Raw genomic sequence first — 17,453 nt, 5'->3', positions numbered from 1 at the left:
CAACAAACACTGACCCTAACCTCTCACTGACCCTGCCTCTGACATGACTACATGGTGTGCTAAGGGCTAACAAGAACCAAACGTTAAATTTTCACGAATTTTGTGACTCAGCTGGTAAACGGTAGTTAGACTAAAGTCAACCATGGTGGATTTACTTATACCAGGGAAACTAGCAAACACTACAAATCAGTTCCCTTTGACCTCCAGCCAATTGTTAAATATTTACCTGCATACTAGTGCTCCCACCTGACCCCTGGTCAGCCCTTATGAGTATTCCTCATTCTGGAAGGAGTATCGTAGCAGTATCCCAGATGCCCACCTGCCCCTGCCCTCAGCTGTGAACAGACACACAACAAGCAGACAGGTACCCAAGAGGAGGATCTGCACAGTTGCTTGCACATGCGCTATGGTGGCCACACCCCAGGGCCCCCTTGTCCAATGCCATGTCTCCTGGGCCTGGATTCCTGTGGCGCTTGCTGTGGCCTGGATTTGCTGCATCTGGTAGGGGTGGGTAAGATGTGGAATGTGTCTCCTGCAACCCTATGGCCAAGCTATGGTTCCCTATGACTCCCCCACCTTGGCCCCCATTCATGGCCCCAGTGGCTCTGTACCAGTCGCTGATGCTGCTCTAAGGCTGTGGCAGCTGTGTCCAGGCTATCGGAAGAGTTACGGGAAGCAAGCAGAGCCCACTGGGCAGTGGGCAGGGTCCCAGGGCAAGAGGGAACAACACAGGGTACAGGAACACAGCCATCCCAGGTCCCCAATCCCTGCATTCCTGCAAACAAGACAGGTGATCCAGTGAGAAATGCATGTCCCAAATGCCCTAGTGCCCTACATCCAGGTTATGGCTAGAAGAGAGTCCTGGCCTTGGCGAAACCCCTATAGTGATCCATATCTCCACCCACCACTCCCGCTTTGACTAGGAGTCTCAGAAGCTGTGGATGCAACATCTGCACCCTGTTGACCAGCTCCTTCAGTTTCAGCTCCCACACAGCTGTCCCTGTCCCTGGCTGGCCCATCCCCCGAAGCAGCTGCTCCATCCACCGCTGGGCCTCTCGGGCCTTTCCCAGGTTGCTGTCCGGTTCTCCAAATGTGGCCATAACCTGGGCTTCAAGCAGGGCCTCCTGGGAAAGCAGGGCAGCTGAGGAGACCTGGGCCGCAGCATCTGCAGGGGATGGCAGTGAGGGATAGAGGTGACTCAGGGCTCCACTGGCTGAGGCAGGGCCAATCAGCCTTCTGGGTTCCCCAGATACATAAGCAAGCGCACCTGGCCCCTTCCTTCTGCCCCAGCCTAGCCTTTACCCCCACCTGCCCACCCGCCTGCCCATTAGGCCTCACCTTGGGCTCCTGTGGCCCTTTTGGACCAGGCCAAGCCCTTGACACAGTCTAGCTGCTGGGATAATTCTTCCAGCTGTTCACACTGCCTCCTAACCCATGGCTCTCTTTCTGCCACAATCTGCCCTGTGGCCCACAGTGTCTGGACCAATGCAGTCACTTTCCTCCCGCAGGAAGATGGAGTTATCAGCCTGACCAGACATGTACTCTCCTCCATGACTCCTCACTCAAGAAAACCCACCTAACTCCAAAACCCAGGACTCAGACAGGCCAACCTGAGACCTTCTGAAATCCCCAACCCTGAGAAGCTAGCTGGAGACCTCCTCCTTACTGACCCAAGACCCCTTGGCGAATCCAGCTATCTACTCCGTAAGTTGCTCCAGAGTCCCCGCAACAAAGGTGAAGAAGATTCCAGGAGAATCTGTGCTTGCTGGAGTATCCCCTCCAGGGCCTGCAGGTGTCCACCCTGGCCCCTAGCACCCCAGTCAGGCATCCCCTGGTATAGGGAGGTGACCTTCTGGGCCACAATTTCCAGCTGCAGCTGGAGCAGAGCTAGACATAGGTCCCAGGAGGTGAAACAGGTAGGGCAGGACATGCAGTGTGGGAAGCCACCTCTGGAACCACGGGCACATGCCTGGCACCTCATCCCCAAGATGCCCTCTCTGTATAAGCAGGCACCTGTGTGTGGATCACAGCTGGGCAAGATGGAGCCCTGTGGGTCACGGGCACAGGCTGTGGAGGGGAGCAGGCAGCTCTTGCCCCAGCCTTGCCTCCAAGAAGCCTGGAGAACAGCCCTGTGTGAGTGGGAGGGTGCACACAAGCCTTTGCCTAAGCCACTGCTCAGAATGACCACGGGCACTGGCATCTTCCCTGGCCACAGAGGCCATATGGCATGGCAGCCTTTGGGCAGGGAAACAGCACAATGCTCTGGAAGCTCTACAGTCGTCACGGGTCAGCTGGGGTACAGGACTGCCAGATGGGTTCAGAAAAGAGCCACCTGATGTGTGCTCTCTGTAGGAATACCCCACCTGGCCTTGCCAACAGCTTTTCATGAATATTTCTTTGAATTGGGGGGGAAACATCAATAAACATGCTGTGTTCTCCCTCAGGAAAGCCCCACTGTTCCCCTGCTACTCCACACTGGGCCCCTTCAGGGAAACATCATCCCTGGTGGTGTGGATCATGTGAGTGGCTTTCTCACCTCTGCATTCCTGCTCTGGGTCACCCCGGTACCCATCCTGACACCTGGAGCATGTGCGACCCTCGATCCTACCTGGCAGGTGCACTGACCTGGGACCTGAGGGAAGAGAGTGTGGGCCAGTGGGTAGGTACACAGCCTCCTCTGGGCCAGGGAGAAGGACACGAGTGTTCAAAGGCAGTGTATGCATACCAAGCACAGAGTCTTCTCCCTGCCCTGCTCCTGCCCTGGGCAGCATCCACACCTGTGCTTGGCCGAAGGCTTCTCCCTTTCCTGCTTCCTCTGGCCTGACCTCCTTGGCCAGCCCCCACCTTCCCACATTGCCAGCCTCCCACAGGCCCTCTGGGTTCTCAACTCCTGACTTGCTATTCTGTGTCCTGATCCGAACACCCCGCTGTCTCACCCTGATGTCTCCTTCACCCTGCCTCCCACCATCTCTTTGCCAAGGACATAAGAGCACACACGTCAGGCCTCGTTTCATTTGGTCGCGGATTACTCTCCTCCTGGAAACTCCTGCTCACAGTGGCCAAGCTCTCAATCCTCACCCTTCACCTGTGTCTCCTCAGCCTCCCCCCCCAGCCCCTGCCACGTTCAGTCCACTTGCGGGGACCCATTCACAGCACATGGCTGCACGTGGGGTCAGGTACGTGTGGTCTCATGTCTGCCTTACCCCAAATCCCGCCATTATCTTATAGCTGATGTCACACAAAAGCAGAGACTCACACAGCTGTTTGCAGCCACACCCCCCGGTGCTGGTGGTCATGTGAACACTCACACCAGCCACAAGTTAACATCTTGTCAGAGGCACACACACCTTCACTCACACCCGGACACTGCCACAAGCTATGTGCAACGTGGCCTCACTCCCTGGGTGACATGCCGGCTGCACAGTGTGTTGGGCATGGCAGTTGCAGGGCTCACAGTCCCCCCAGGTTCCAGAAGAGAGGGGCACAGCGGCTACAGTCCTGCCCCAGTGTGTGGGGGCGGCAAGAGCACAGCCCACTGACCTGGTTGCAGAAGCAGGCTTCAGCCCAAGAGGGACACCGTGCAGGGACAGTGCCCTGGGGTCACAGCTGCAGCCTGGGGAAGAGGAAGGGTCTGAGGAAAGAGAACGCACCCACCCGCCTTGGGGTGTTCTCACCCATCCTAGCCACACACTCACGCGGGCAGCCCCCTGGACGCAGGGCACTGCCATAGAAGCCAGGCCTGCAGTGGGCACAGCTGGGACCTTAGGTGTGGTGCAGACAGTGTTGGCAGTCCCCACTGTGGGCGTCGCAGGCAGCAGGATCACGGGGACCGATATTATTGTTGCACTGACAGAGCCAGCACGGGCTCCTTCTGGGGTCTCCCCCTGGCCAAGGGCGCCCAAAGTAGCCAGAGGAACAGCGGTCGCAGCGGGGGCCCAGAAAGGATCGAGGTATGGGTGGGTTGTCTCAGGTGCCTTCCTGTATCCTTGTGGCCTGTGGGTCCCACGTATGCAGCCAGAAAGTCTGAGGTCGAGCCAAGAAGGCAGAGAACACAGAAGCTACATTACAGCCCACCTTCCTGGTTTACAAATTCCAGGTCTATAGCTCCTCCCATCTGCCCCTCCCTCCCTTGAACAGCAACTCCTCCAGGAGACGTGCCCAGCCTGCAGCTCCACATACAGGTGGCCCTGGCAAAGATTTGCCTCGTGGACCTGATGAGGTTGTGAACAAGTGAGCAGGGCCACCGGGTTGCCCTTGCCAAACAGCCCTCACCTGCATAGCCAGGTGCACAGAGGTATAGGACACGTCCACTCGCACTGTCCACATGGCAGGAAATCCCATGATAGAGGCCAGAGCCAGGGTGCCCAGGACAGGGGCAAGGTCTGCACTGCTGGCCTGAGCCCAGGGTGGGGTCTCCAGAATAGCCGTCCAAGCACCTGTGGGCAGCAGCACATGGAATGGGACGTGGCCCACTCATCATAATTCCTACCCAGCCCTTCCAGCGACAGCGCTCACCTCGCACAGTGCCAGCCTGTGGTGGTTCCTGGGCAAGCCTGGCAGACCCCTGTGAGTGGCTGGCACAACTCAGCGTGTCCAGTGCAGGTGCAGGGCTGGCAGAGAGGGAAACCCCACCAGCCAGAGAGGCGGTGGGCACAGCGGTGACCAGCCAGGCCTGCCTGGCATGTGCACTGCCCACTCACAGGGTTACAAATGGTACTAGTGGCCCCTCGGTGTGGCAGTGGCACTCTGTGGGGAATGACAGGGCCGTCAAGCCTTGCGGAGAAAGGAGATGATTGGTCCCAGACCCCTCACCCATCCTCGCTGGCCCTGAAGGCTTACCACTGCAGCCAGTGGGCCCGATGCTGTATATTTCAGACATGCAGTCACAGGTACAACCAATGATATTGGGATGGCAGGGGCAGGGCCCACCTAGCGGGGTGCACAGTGTTCAGGGAACCCTGGGGGTGGCACTCACATGCTGGCAGGAAAAAGAGCGAGATAAAGTGAACCTCACGGTGCTTCCTGCAATCCCTATATTGCAGCCCCCTCAAGCCAGGGGGATATACTCACCAAGGCCACCCCCGTGGAGCAGGGCCAAGATGCTGCAGACAAGGTGGGCACAAACCTCAGGCATGGTGCTGGGGAGGCCAGTCCTTGCTGCCTCCACGCAGCCTGCCTTGTGGAGCTCCTGTAAGTGCTCTGTGGCCCCAGGGTCCACAGATCTCAGCCCAGGCAACTCCTTCACCCACGGCAAGAGCACAATCTAGTAGGAGGGTGGAGGGTGGCAGGCAGAGGGTAGTGAGCCCAGCCCCACTCACTATCACCTACTAACTACCCTTCCTTGTAGTGGATCTCACAGCCCCTTCCTACCCCTTTCCTAGTTCTCTTCTGAGTCTGTTTCTCCTTCCTGTCCCATGGCTCCCATCTAGTCCACGCAATGCCACCTCTCACTCAGAATCACTGCAGCAGCCTCCTCCTTGCAATCCATTCTCCCCCATGAATCTTCCCTGTTCAAGTCCCTTCCATGGCTCCCCACTGCCCCACAGTGCCCATATGTCTTTGGAGGTCTGGTGGCTGCCTATTCTCATCTTCTATCCTTCGCATATGCTTTGCTCCTGCCTGGATCCCCCTCCTTACACTATCCACCTGTCTCCATCCTCTTGGTGCAACTCCAGGCCTCTGCGACGCCTACTCCCCAGCCCTACTGCATCCACATCATTCTGCTATAATTTGTCCCCCCCAGAGGTGGGGTGGAACCCCTAGGACCTCACCGAATCCAGAAGGATAGTGCCCCCCTCTCGTCTCCGCATCCCCTTGGTCCTGCACAGCCTCAGGATCAGGGAGTAGCATGTCCCTAGTTCAAAGCAGAAAGGTCTGGATAAAACCACAGCTCTGCAGAGAGCAGGGAAGGAGTAAGGGTGGGATAAGGAGGCCATGATCATGTGGTCTCAGGGGTGTCCCATTTCTGCTGCATCTAGTATTTCATCATATGACCCATGCAAAAAAGACCAACTTCTTAAATCTTGATGTTTTACGTTCAGTCCCTGTTTTGACTGCTCTATGACATGATGATATTCCATATTGGAGATTTTCCACTTTGAGTGTTGTTTCAAATGTGTTGGCAGCATAATAGGGTCTTGCTATTGGGGGTTCTAGGGTCCTGCCTACCTGTGTGCGTAGGTCAAGGCCACCTGGAACAGCTGCTCTGAGCGCAGATGGGCACAGCAGGTGCTCCTGGACAGGGACCGGGCATGAACACAGACTAATGCCTGCCAGTCTTCAGCTGCCTGGGGTTAGAGATCAGCAGTCACAGAGCTGCCCCTGCCCACCACCCAGCATCACCCATTCACCTGCTTGGGACCTATGTCACAGACCTTGGTCTCACAGCACAGGACAATGTCATGCTCCATGACACGAGGCACTGTGGGCCCGAGCAGAGAGAGGCCGGCCCCATCAACCACATGTGCAAAGCCCAAGCCAGTCCACGGTGCAGAGCCAGCTCCCTGCTGCAAGGGCAGGGGCTCCTCTGGGGCCTGGATGTGAGACACAGACTCCCAGGCCCAGATCACCCCATGACCTGGACCCTCAGGACTTAGGTTCCCATTACCCCAAGACCTCAGGGACCCATATCCCCAGGGCTTGGGCCCCATCCCTACTAAGACCCTAGCAACCTATGACCCCACCCTGTTCCTCAGATTCCTCACCCTGGGCAGCTGACTGCTGTAATAGGCTTGCCTAGCAGAGTGGCAGGCACATGGAGGGTCACACTGTCTCCAGTCGGGGCCAGAGACAACCAGGAGAGGTCCCTGAGTTTTGTGTACAGTGGGCAGGAGCAGGCCAGGGGGCTCCCTGGGGGCAAGCCGGGTGTCAGTGCCCTCCAACATTCTGGCCCTTTCTTCTCCCACACTGCCCTGAAAATATGGGTTCTAAGACACCAAACCTCTGACCATGCTGACACCCCCACCTGGACTTTCTCACCTTCCTAACCCTGCTCAGCCTCTTATTCCAACTAGTTCTCTCTACACACTCCCTCCCTCCCCTGAAAACCAAGTCTGGGCCTTGGTTTCCTCCTGCCCCTGCCCCTACCCCTCCTGGACACTCACAGGCACCTGGGGGTCAGCTGGCTGGAGGACCTGGTCAAGCTCAGCTTCAGCAGTGGCTTGGTCAAAAGCAGCACAGAAGTGCCCAAATTGGAGTTCATGGCAGCGGCGGCCACAGAGGTGAGGGCGGCACGGGCAGAGGCCCTCCCCAGCAGAACACCTGAGCAAGCATGGGGGCAGGGAGGGGGAGTCAACTCCTGATTCTTACCACTTGATCCCAATTCCCAGGCCCTGCCTTGTACCTGTTGCTGTAGGCACCCCAAAGTCACAATTACAGGGCCGGCAGCCCAGAGAGTTGCTGCTCAGACCCCAGAACTCGGGCTGTAAGAGAAAGCAAGTAGGTGGAGAAAGGACGGGAAGATCTGGAGCCTGGGAGGTCACGTACTGGGACTGCCTGTTGCAGGAGGAAAGGGCGTGAGCACAGGGCTTGAATGCTCCTCTGCTTGCTGCTGGGAGGGGGTGAGGAGACCCCAGGGTACTCATGCACAACTTCGTAAGAGGTAAGATGAGGACACTGCAGGGGTTAAAGTAAAAATTAAACAAAGGATTTACATTCAAGGAGAGGCAAAAAAGGGATGGAATTGTTTCTTGGACTGAGTGTTCCTTCAAACATGTTTGTTGCAAAACACTTTTAAACCTAGTTCTTTAAACCAATACTGTTGTAACTTGTTTTATCGCTTTTCCTTTTTATGCCCCCAAAGCTCCCACCTGAGGGCATATGCTGGTTCAGCTAGCTGAGGTGCATTGACCCCGATAACCAGATCAGGGAGTTGAACCAACCCATGTGTAAGGCTCAGTCTACGTTCACACTGATTATAGCCTTATACTTATCAGCTTCTAGAAGCTCAATGCCCAAGATCAAGGTCAAATCAGAAGGTGGGTCAAGGCTTACCAGACAACAGCTGCAGTCCCACCCAGAGACAAAGCGTTTGCCAGTGACAGGCACCACTGGAGGGATCACAGGCATGAGTGCCAGGGACCCGGCCCCAGGGGTCACGACACCTGCAGGCTAGGGCACAGGGCTCCCAGGGTGCTATTGGGACTGCTGCAGAGGTAGGTGCATGCATGTGTTCTTATGGCAGTGACTGGGGGCAGAGCAAGGACATGGGGTTTGGGGTCTGCTCCCAGGATAACTCAGGCTGACAACCTTCTGTTTGGGTGGGGCTGAGGCCACAGTGACCAGGTCGGCAGAAGTCACAGCGCTGGCTCCAGACATGAACTTTGCAGCAACACTGCCCAGAGAGGAGACCACAGGTCTCATCTGTGTGGGCATCACACAAACCCCCTTCCAGGGTCCCCCCACGGTTCCAGTTACAGGCTGCATCATGGGTCAGAGGTGAGGACAGAGTTAGGTCAGAGGTCACCACGGAGCTGAAGGATCGAGGTCAGAGTTGGGATTGGGGATTGGAGGGCTCACATTTGCAAGAATGAAGGGACCGGGGATCCTCCCTGGGATCTCGGCAGAAGGACTGGCAGAGCTCACGGTGGCACCCAGCTGTGTTGTGCTGACATGCGTCACACATGCCTCCACTCACATTGCCAGATGCCAGATACAAGGCCACATCAAAGTGACAACTGCGGGCATGTCCATTGCACTTGCGTTCTAGGGCAGAACAAGGAAGGTGGATATGGAGTGGGCTGAGCTGGGCAAGTATGGCCAGGCAGAGAGGGCATGGCACCTACCCTGGCAGGCTGAGGGTGCCCAGGCTCTGCTGTATGCCATGGGCGGTCCTGGTGCAGGTCCTGGCAGCACTCACAGTGGGTACCAGCTGTGTGTGGCGGCAGACGCAAAGGCCATGCACCTGCCAGGGAGGAGGGCAAGATGAGTCTGCCCCAGTCCCCCCAGCCTGCCCACCCCACCAGCCACTGGATGCCCCTCCCATGGTGCTCACCATGCCTTTCACATTGGCTGGGGTCCCAGCTATGCGCTTACACTCAGAGGCATGGCCACGGCACAGGCAGCTGCCTCTGGCCACGAGCTCATAAAGGGCATAGTCGTAGAAGGGGTGTCGCTTTAGGCCCCCCAATGGCCTGTCACCCAGTGTGTGCAGTTTGGAGAAGTTGACACGGAGGTTTGTCATACTCAGGAGGTCTGGAGACACAGGTTGGGGGACCTCAGATGCACTAGTCATCATCCCTCTATGGCTGGGATGGAAGGGGGAGGAATGGGGGTAGAGTCTCTTATCTGTGTCACTATGGCCACCTCCTCCAGCATTCATGCTGTGGGACTCCCCCATTCCTGTTCCTCTGGGCATGCCATCTTAGGATGACTACAGCCTAATGGTGGTAATTCCACTTCTGCACGGCTCCAGCCCTGGTATCACTCCTGAGCTGAGACCTGCACATCCCACTGCTTCCTGGACATCCCGTCCTGGCATCACTAGATATTTGAAACCTACTTCCCCAATGCAGTAAAGCATTCCATTCCCCAGCCCATCATCAAAACTAGAAATCAGTTTATCATCCAGCCAAACCATATATGGTATGTTTGCTTATTTATCCAGTTTTTCTCACTTTCATGTCAGCTCCAAGAAGACAGATACCTTGTCCATCTGCTTCCCACTGAGTCCTGCTCAGAAGATAGATGCCTGGTACACAGCGGAGCTCAATGGGCACTTTCTCAATGTACACATGGGAGAGATGGGTCCATGGCTCCTTTCTGCTCCACAGCTTATGTCAGTTACTGAGCCAAGGTTATCTCTTGTACCCCTCCTTCGCCAGGTGTCTCTCCCGTGATCAGATCAGAAGAGCAACAGCTGCTTGGAAACCTAGCATGGGGACTTGGTGAGTGGCTGGTAATAACCAGTCAAGGTGGGTGGAGAGTGCTAGTTTGGGCTATGTCCTGCTCTGGTACTCGCCTGACCTGACTCTGGGCTGCCTTGCTGGGTTTTGGTTATGTGTCTCTTGTCTTTCAAGACTCCTGCCTTACAAGAAAGAGGTCACAACCCAGAGACGCCCTGGCATCACCTAGAGGCAGCTGCAGAGATGCAGGGTACAAACTAAGGCCTGGATGATAAATCAGGGGAGGGCAATGCCAAGGGACCAGGATGGAGGCAGTGACGGAGGCTCATAAAGGAGACAGTCATGATGTTCAGTGATAGATGCAGTGATGGGATACATTGTTGGGGCTGGCATAGAAAGTAGCGATGAGAACTACAATGGGGCCCCACAAAGGAGTTATGATGGGGCAGAGATGGAAACTGTTACACGTGCCAGTCCCTCTGCACTGGGCACAGGTCCAGGGAACAATGATGGGATAGGAATGGAGGGCGATAACAGGGCGCACAATAGAGGACCATGATGGTGCAGAGCTGGGGAATGATGCTGGCTTGCCTGCCACCCCTGCCCCACTTGTGTACACACCCAGGCAGGACCTCACCTCCCCCCAGTATCTGGCTGTCCTAACATGCAAGGAGTACAGGATTGGCTATGGGGACAATTACCCTGAATCTTGGGGTTGTTTGAGTTCTCCACCAGAATGGCTGGGTCCAGAACTTTGAAAATTACCTGAGAGAAGAAAGCAAACCTGAGCCTCTGGCTTCACCCCAGGGCCCAACCCCCCTTCCTCTGGGCCTGCCCTGGCCCTCAGTGGAAGGCTTGATGTCAGAGTAATGCTGGTCACAAACAAGGTCATTGACTCTGTGGCCAGGAGCAAGATGGATCCCAGGAAAAAGGCCTGAGCAGTTGTAGGCACAGTATCGGTACACACGCCAGGAGTGGCCATGGTCCACTGAGCGCTCCAGGAGCAGAGCTGCTGGGCAGAACGCCAGGGGACAGGAGGGGATCCTTGGGTCACCAGGGGCAAGCATCACTGGTGGCCATCAGGTCAGGAGGCACAGAGCAAGCCTTCAGGCTGGGGCATTGGGTCACCTTGAAAGTCATGAGGTGGGTAAAGTAGAAGGCACTCTAGGTCCAGCTGGATGGTGACATTCTCAACACCTGCAACCACAAGGGCTTGTCAGAGTGACCAGGCCATGACCCTAGACCTGAACACATGGGCACACGTGTACCCTCACCACTCTCTGCTTGCCATCAGGTCTTACTTATTGCTGTCACGACCACCACTCCAGATCACATTCTCAATGCCATGGCCTCCCTGGTCCCGAGAGTCACAAAAGAAGCAATTCTCAGATTCCTGGGGGGAATGCCCAAGGAAAATGACAAGGCAAAAGGTATGTGGTTGGTCCCCAATTCCAAAATTTCACAGCACAGCCCTCCCCTCTCCAGCCCCCAACAATGACCTGAACCCCCCCGCAAGGCCAAACCTGCCCAGGAAAACCCAGAGATACCATCTCCAGAGCCCTCACACTCCTCCCCACCTGTAGGTGACTGACAATGCAGTAGGGCTCAGGAGGTTCTGGCCACGGCCAACAATCAAGTTGTCAGTAGGTGGGGAAAGTGTGTCTGGCACCTCCTCAGCAACTGTTCTGGGAGCCTGGACTGGGAAGGACAAGGTCTGAGTAGAGATCCTAGGGATACCCCCCACCTCACTCTGCCCCACAGGGAGGCCTGGAGAGTTCTTCTCCCCCTTTGGATGGCTCTCAGGGAAAGAGCCAACCTCTCACCCATTGGTGGCAGCAGCAGCAGAACTGAAAGGAGTTGTAGACTGCGAAGGAGGAGGCCTAGCCGGGCTGGGGGTCCTGGGCCATGAGCTGGAATCAGGCCTGAGAGAGAGGATAGAGTGGGCCCCAAGCAGGCTGCCCTTGAGGAACTGGGTGTGGCCCCCTACTCACATGGTAGATGAAAGCAGGACTGCCAGACACAAGGAGCATGCAGGGTTTGTGAAGCCACGGTGAGGCTGGGAGCAAGGGGGTCCCCAGAGCCTGGGAATCAGGGAGGCCATACCCTACTAATGGCAGCCACCAGATGCAGAAAAAAAGGTAGGGAGGGGGTACCAAAAAAACAAGCAGAACTTCTCTACGGGTCTGCCATCCAATGCAGCTGGCGCTAGTGGGGTCAGGGTTCAGACTAACCCACAGAGACAGGAGAGATCCAATTCTCATTCAAATGAGGCTCCCATCCCTAGCCCTGAAAGGCTGCTGGTCTCTAGGAGCCTCTGGGGAATGTGTCCCCCTCCCTGCCAGCCCCAGCCACTGCCTTTCAAGCCAGGCAGACGGGGAAGGACTGGCAGATGGGCGGGGAGCTAGTTTTGTTCCGGGGGCCCAGCCCCCTCTCCAAAGCAGGAAGAGCCTTTAGTGTCTGAAATACACACAGGCCCCTGCTGGGAAGCTTGATAAGGCTGGACCTGGGAACAGAGTGCTTGGGACTCAGGCAGAAAGCACTGCTGATGGGGCGAAGCAGTTGTAGAAACTCTCCTGGCTCAGCTAACACAGTACCCCACTGATCAAAGGAGAAAATTCTGCAGTCAGTGAAGACAGACTCAGTGGCCGAACAACCCAGAGCCCTGGCCTCTGACTCAACCCCAAACCCTTGCCACCAACTGGGGAAGTCAAGGCTGGAAGGACAGGCAGAGGTACTTTAGCTAATTTAGGCCTGGCCCTGCCCCAGACAAGCTCAGGTAAAGCCCCAAGATTTCAGCCAGAGCAGGCTAGGAGACAAGGCCAGGCTGTCTGAATGGCCCCTGGGGAGCAGTACCCAAACCCCGCCTTCCCTGGCCTAGAAACCTGCTGGCTGCACGGTTCCCCACAGAGCCACCTACTGTCCTCTTGCATAGGGCCTACCTGGATAACAAACCAGTGCAGCCCGATGGGGAGGTGTGCCACCTCCGAGTGACTCTGCCCCTGTCCTCAGTGGCTGCTTCTCACACATCGACAGAGGCCAGCACCTCCAGAGAAGCCTGAGAGCTACTCTTCCCACTCACACTGATGACCTGTCTCAGGCTACCAGGACCCCCTTTGGCAGCCCTGTTCCTGGGGCCACTCTTCCTATATGCTCAAGCTGGCCCACCAGCAGCTACAAACGCAAAAAAGACCATGAAGGGTGGGCAGGGAGACCGGAAGGTGGAAAGGTATAAAACGTGATAGATGGAACAGTGGAGGTACAACTTGAAGAGTAACAAATCACAGTGCATCGCGCCATGAGAACACCCCTCCCGCCCACCCATACCACCCCATATCCTCCAGTCTCTGAAAGGAGAATGGTGGCTCTCAGGGCCCTGGAGAGGCACCTGGAGTCCTTGGGGTTGTAGAATCCATGGGCATTGCACACTGTGCCACTGGCCACACAGACAACTGGGCTCAGTTTCCCCAAACATTGCTATGCGAAGGAATCAGGGTGCTGAGTATGGCAGCAATGGCTGGAGCTGTATTACAGGGGACAGGTTCACACGGAGGATCCGTTGAGCCCGCTGCCGCACCTCATCGTCCGAGGACCGCCTGTCCACCTTGATGGCCCGGAATTTCAGCAGCTTTGCTGTTCCAGGCCCTAGCCACGCCTTAGGGGATCGGGGCCCAAGTCGTGTTCTTTTCTGGGGAGGAAGATCCTTTGCCTCCTCAGCCCTTTTCCTCTTCTGCCCCACAGTCTCAGGGCGGCTTTTTGGGCCCCTCCTCGCAGTCCTGGCCTGAACAGACCCTTTTGGCCTGCCCCTGCTCCTGGACTGGGTCCGAGCCACCTTGGCCTTGGCCCGCACTGCCTTGGCCTTGGCCCGCACTGCCTTGGCTTTGGCCTTGATCTGTGCTGCCTTGGCCTTGGCCCTGATCCGTGCCGCCTTGGCCCTGGCCCTGATCTGTGCTGCCTTGGCTTTTGCTCGAGCCTTGGCAGCTTTGGCCTGTGTTCGAGCCACCTTGGCCTGGGCAGCTTTGGCCAGTGTTCGAGCTGCCTTGGCCTGGGATGTTTTGGTGCCCAGGGCAGAGCCACCTTTCATTCGTAGGCCACTGAGGGACCCAGTGGCTTTGTAGGTCTTGTTCCGGGGTGTAGTGCCTTGTTGGGGTCTGGCCCTGGGGCCTCTGTAAGTCAGACACTTAGGGCCCTTGCCTGTGGCTTTTCTGGGAGCTTTGGACCGACAGTTCCCCTGCCTCTTCTCTGGACCTTTGCGCAGCTTCAGGGGAGAGTCTGCAAGTGAGAGCTGCAGTGACTGTGCCTTGTGCTTGGCACCCAAGCAGGGCATGGGAGTCTTTAGTGGAACCAGGGCCTCAAGGACAACAGAGAGCCGCATGGCAGGGTAGACACCTGGATAGAGGTGGGCAGGGAAGCCCACTGCTGCACCCCGGGCACGGCTGGCACTTGACTGCTTCAGGGAGCTCAGCAGCAGGTTGGTGGTAGCATGCTTGGCAAGGGCTGGTGAGGATGCTTTGGCCAGCCTTCCAGATAGTGGCATAGGGAGCAGCGTGGCCCGGCCTGCAGGCAGCCGCATGGCAGTTCGGGGAGCACTGGCTGGAGGTGATGTGGCAGCTGGGGTGGGGGCACGGGCTTGCAGCTTCGTCTGGCTTGGGGGGTTGGCTGTGCATGAACTATAGCCATAGACATCACCGCTGCGCAGGATGGTGGGTTGGAAGCCATCATCCCGCAGGCCCTGCAGGAAGGCTACAAGCTGGGCCTCTGTGGCACTGAGATCCTGGCTCATGGGGTTAAAGACAAGCAGCGCCTCCTCCAGGGCCTTCTTCCCTGCCGTGGAGATCCGCGACCAGGAGTGCACAGCTTTCTCCTCCACATGCTGCACCACGCTCATGGCATTAGGCACTGCAGATCTGCCTGGGTATCCACAAACCAGCGCTCGGCACCTCCAAGACAAGAGGAAAAGAATCAATAAGAACGGCACCGAGGGGCACCTGGCTGGCTCAGTTGGTGGAGCATGCGTCTCTTGATCTTGGGGTCGTGAGTTCAAACCCCATGTTGGGTGTAGAGATTATTTACAAAAAATGGTAATACTATGGATATATTGCATTAAAGAAAATATATCATTGGGGCGCCTGGGTGGCTCAGATGGTTAAGCGTCTGCCTTCGGCTCAGGTCATGATCCCAGGACCCTGGGATCAAGCCCCACATCGGGTTTCTGGCTCAGTGGGGAGCCTGCTTCTCCCTCTCCCTCTCCCTCTCTCCCTGCTCATGCTCTCTCTGTGTCTCAAATGAATAAATAAAAATCTTAAAAAAAAAAAAAAAGAAAATATATCATTACGTTAAAAACAAAAACAAAAACAAAAAAATGGCACTGAGATAAGGGGCAAGGCAGGTAGGTAAGTCCATCAGGGCCTGCACTCTCCATGATTAACAACCATCGACACAAAGGGCCTGGCCAGAGTGAGCCACTGCTTGGAGCAAAATCCTGGTCTCCTGAACTACCATGGTGTCAGGGTGAGGACTGGGGTGGCAGGGGGCACCCACACGGGTCAGAGGCAGTTTCTTCAAGATAAATGTCCAGAAGCTCATGAGAGCCATCCAACCTGCTGTTGGGTCCCTGGAAAGATTTGGGCTTGGTTGGCCCATTTTAATTCAATTCTCCCATTTTCTGAGGCCAGAAACCTGGTATTAGACTCAACCCTGGGAACGCAGGTATGTCTGCAAGAAGCCCTATATAGAAGGCAAGACAGAGACCATCAAAGTTCTTGGGAGTGCACACTGGCACCCAGCTCAGCTTGCCACTGAGTCAGAGAAGGATTCCTAGGAGAGGCAACACCTAGATGGGACATGACTGATGAATAGGAAGGACCAGATGGAAATGGAGCAAAAAAAGGAACAGCCTATGCAATGGCTTGGAAATGAGAAACAGTAAGGCACATTTAATGTGTGTGACTGGAGTCTGTGGTCAGGGCTGGGAGGTCTAGATGGAAAAATAGCTAAGAGCAGGACAACATGAGCCTTGAAGTCATGCCCATCTCTGTTCCTCCAGCTGCTGTTGTTCAGGTGCTCAGGGGTGAACCTCCCTGCCTACCAGAAGTTTTGCTTTTGGAGTACCCAGACAGGCTGAGAGGTCTGATCCTGGTGCTGAAACCACGGAGACTAACCCCAAAGCAAGAGTCAGACTCTCCTTCAACAGAAACTAAGAAGGTAAGTAGCAGGTGCTCAAGACACATGTCTTGGCAATCAGGCAGCCTGGGGGCCAGGCAGCCAGACCAAGAGCCCAAGGTCTGACAGCCAAAGGCTCCAACAGGATGATTAATAAGGTGGACACTAGAAATTTGAGCTGTCCTAACTAGGGTCTGGAGGTCTGCAGACCTCAGTACAGCCCAGATGGAGCTGTCTGGGAACACCCAACCTGTCCCAGGCTTCTTCATGAAGAAGCCATAGGCTGTCAGTCAGGACTAATGTCTAACACCCAACCCAACACTGAGGGCTCCCAGAGGGAGCTCCCCAGCTGTACCCGAGCATTAAAAGATCAGCTGGGATCAGGCAGGTCCCCCGGGCCAGGAGGCGCGTCTGTGCAGCTTCTTCCTACTGCCCTAATGGAGCAGAGGAAGTTTTCAGAATCCCCTGGAGGAAGTGCCCTGGGGCTCTTTGTTTGGAAACATTCTTGGATCCTCAGGTGTCTCGGGCACTTCCTCTCTCCAGAGGCCATTCTCCAAGCACAATCCTTGCACATGACTTCAGTTCTTTTATTTTTTTTTTCCAGGGGGTGTAGTTCCCAGGACTGTGAACTGTTGAATAGGGAGGGGCCTGTTTCCCCGCAGGCACAGATACTGGGGGTGAACTGGGGGCTCTTCCGCCCAGGTCGGTCTAGACTCTTGGGAGGGGTCTTCTGGGCTTTCCAAGAGGCTCCGGAAACAGAGGCTGCAGTCTGGCCCCGGACTTCCCTTCACACTTGCCCCCGGGGCCGACAGGGAAGTTGATGAAAGACAGGGAACGGGAGAGGCCTCATCCAAGGGGGGACCGGGTTGGGGGCCGATCAGGGCCATTGGCCTGGGAGTCCGTGTCCCTGGGGCCCGAGCCGCGGATAGGAGCAGGGATCTTGGAGGCAGCGAAACGCGAGGGGCGGGCGGGGCGAGCCCGACCGGGTCGCGCAGCCCCAGGGTGGGGTCGCTGGGCAAGGGGTAGAGGGGTGGGGGGAGTCTTGGCCAGGCCGGTGGAGGGCGCGGGTCTCGAAAGAGCCGGCCGCCCGGCCCATCCGCCCCGTCGCCTCGCGGACGGCCCCTCCGCGGCGCGGCTAGGCCCATGGCCCCAACCTACCGGCGCCGCCGCGGGGACCCAGGACGCGCCTCTGCGCCGCCTCCGCTGCTCCAACATGGCCGCCCGCTGCGCACCGGAAGCGCGCCGCACTTCCGCTTCCGGGACCTGGCCCGCCCCAGTGACCCTTGACCCCCCGAGACCCCGTTTCCCCCAAAGTCTGGGGGCAGGGCAGGTGGGTACCAAGGAAGGCTTCCTGGAGGAGGTGGCCGCAGGGAACGCTCTAAATCCATCCGGACCTGTGCAGGAGTCTGAGGAACAGTGATGCTCTCAGACACGTCCCAGACAGGACTGCAC

At 56.8% G+C, this 17,453-nt stretch overlaps 1 protein-coding gene and 1 long non-coding RNA gene across 7 annotated transcripts; both read right to left on the bottom strand.

Annotated features, from left to right (window-relative positions):
* Positions 1 to 4,101: 4,101 nt before the first annotated feature.
* On the bottom strand, positions 4,102 to 6,690 carry LOC135365401 (uncharacterized). The gene is made up of 7 exons (XR_010413157.1): positions 6,375 to 6,690; positions 6,169 to 6,287; positions 5,772 to 5,854; positions 5,071 to 5,263; positions 4,840 to 4,978; positions 4,516 to 4,746; positions 4,102 to 4,436 (listed from the first exon to the last, which is right to left on the bottom strand). It is a non-coding gene; the product is annotated as an uncharacterized LOC135365401 (long non-coding RNA).
* Positions 6,691 to 8,979: 2,289 nt separating this feature from the next.
* CCDC71 (coiled-coil domain containing 71) lies at positions 8,980 to 17,238 on the bottom strand. 6 transcript variants are annotated; one of them, XR_010413153.1, is made up of 4 exons: positions 17,160 to 17,238; positions 10,971 to 14,779; positions 10,544 to 10,607; positions 8,993 to 9,192 (listed from the first exon to the last, which is right to left on the bottom strand). XR_010413153.1 is itself a non-coding variant. In XM_064596371.1 (2 exons), exon 2 carries the CDS (start codon positions 14,725 to 14,727, stop codon positions 13,330 to 13,332), a length of 1,398 nt encoding a protein of 465 aa, XP_064452441.1. In that variant the 5' UTR covers positions 14,728 to 14,779; positions 17,160 to 17,238; the 3' UTR covers positions 8,980 to 13,329. The 6 variants fall into 6 exon arrangements, 1 of the variants encoding a protein (XP_064452441.1); XR_010413152.1 differs by having other exon boundaries at positions 8,981 to 11,039; positions 11,144 to 14,779; XR_010413150.1 differs by having other exon boundaries at positions 8,981 to 11,540; positions 11,666 to 14,779.
* Between the last annotated feature and the right edge of the window lie 215 nt (positions 17,239 to 17,453).

The sequence above is a fragment of the Mirounga angustirostris genome, unplaced genomic scaffold (genome assembly GCF_029215605.1).
Source record: "Mirounga angustirostris isolate CCGP_5_RB_7025 unplaced genomic scaffold, mMirAng1.0.hap1 SCAF_1, whole genome shotgun sequence".
In the NCBI taxonomy this organism is placed as follows: Eukaryota; Metazoa; Chordata; class Mammalia; order Carnivora; family Phocidae; genus Mirounga; species Mirounga angustirostris.
This window is presented reverse-complemented; position numbering and strand designations above follow the sequence as displayed.

Bases quoted from the DNA above. Each gene is read 5' to 3' on its own strand.
- CCDC71 (XM_064596371.1), bottom strand. From the start codon at position 14,727: ATGAGCGTGGTGCAGCATGTGGAGGAGAAAGCTGTGCACTCCTGGTCG.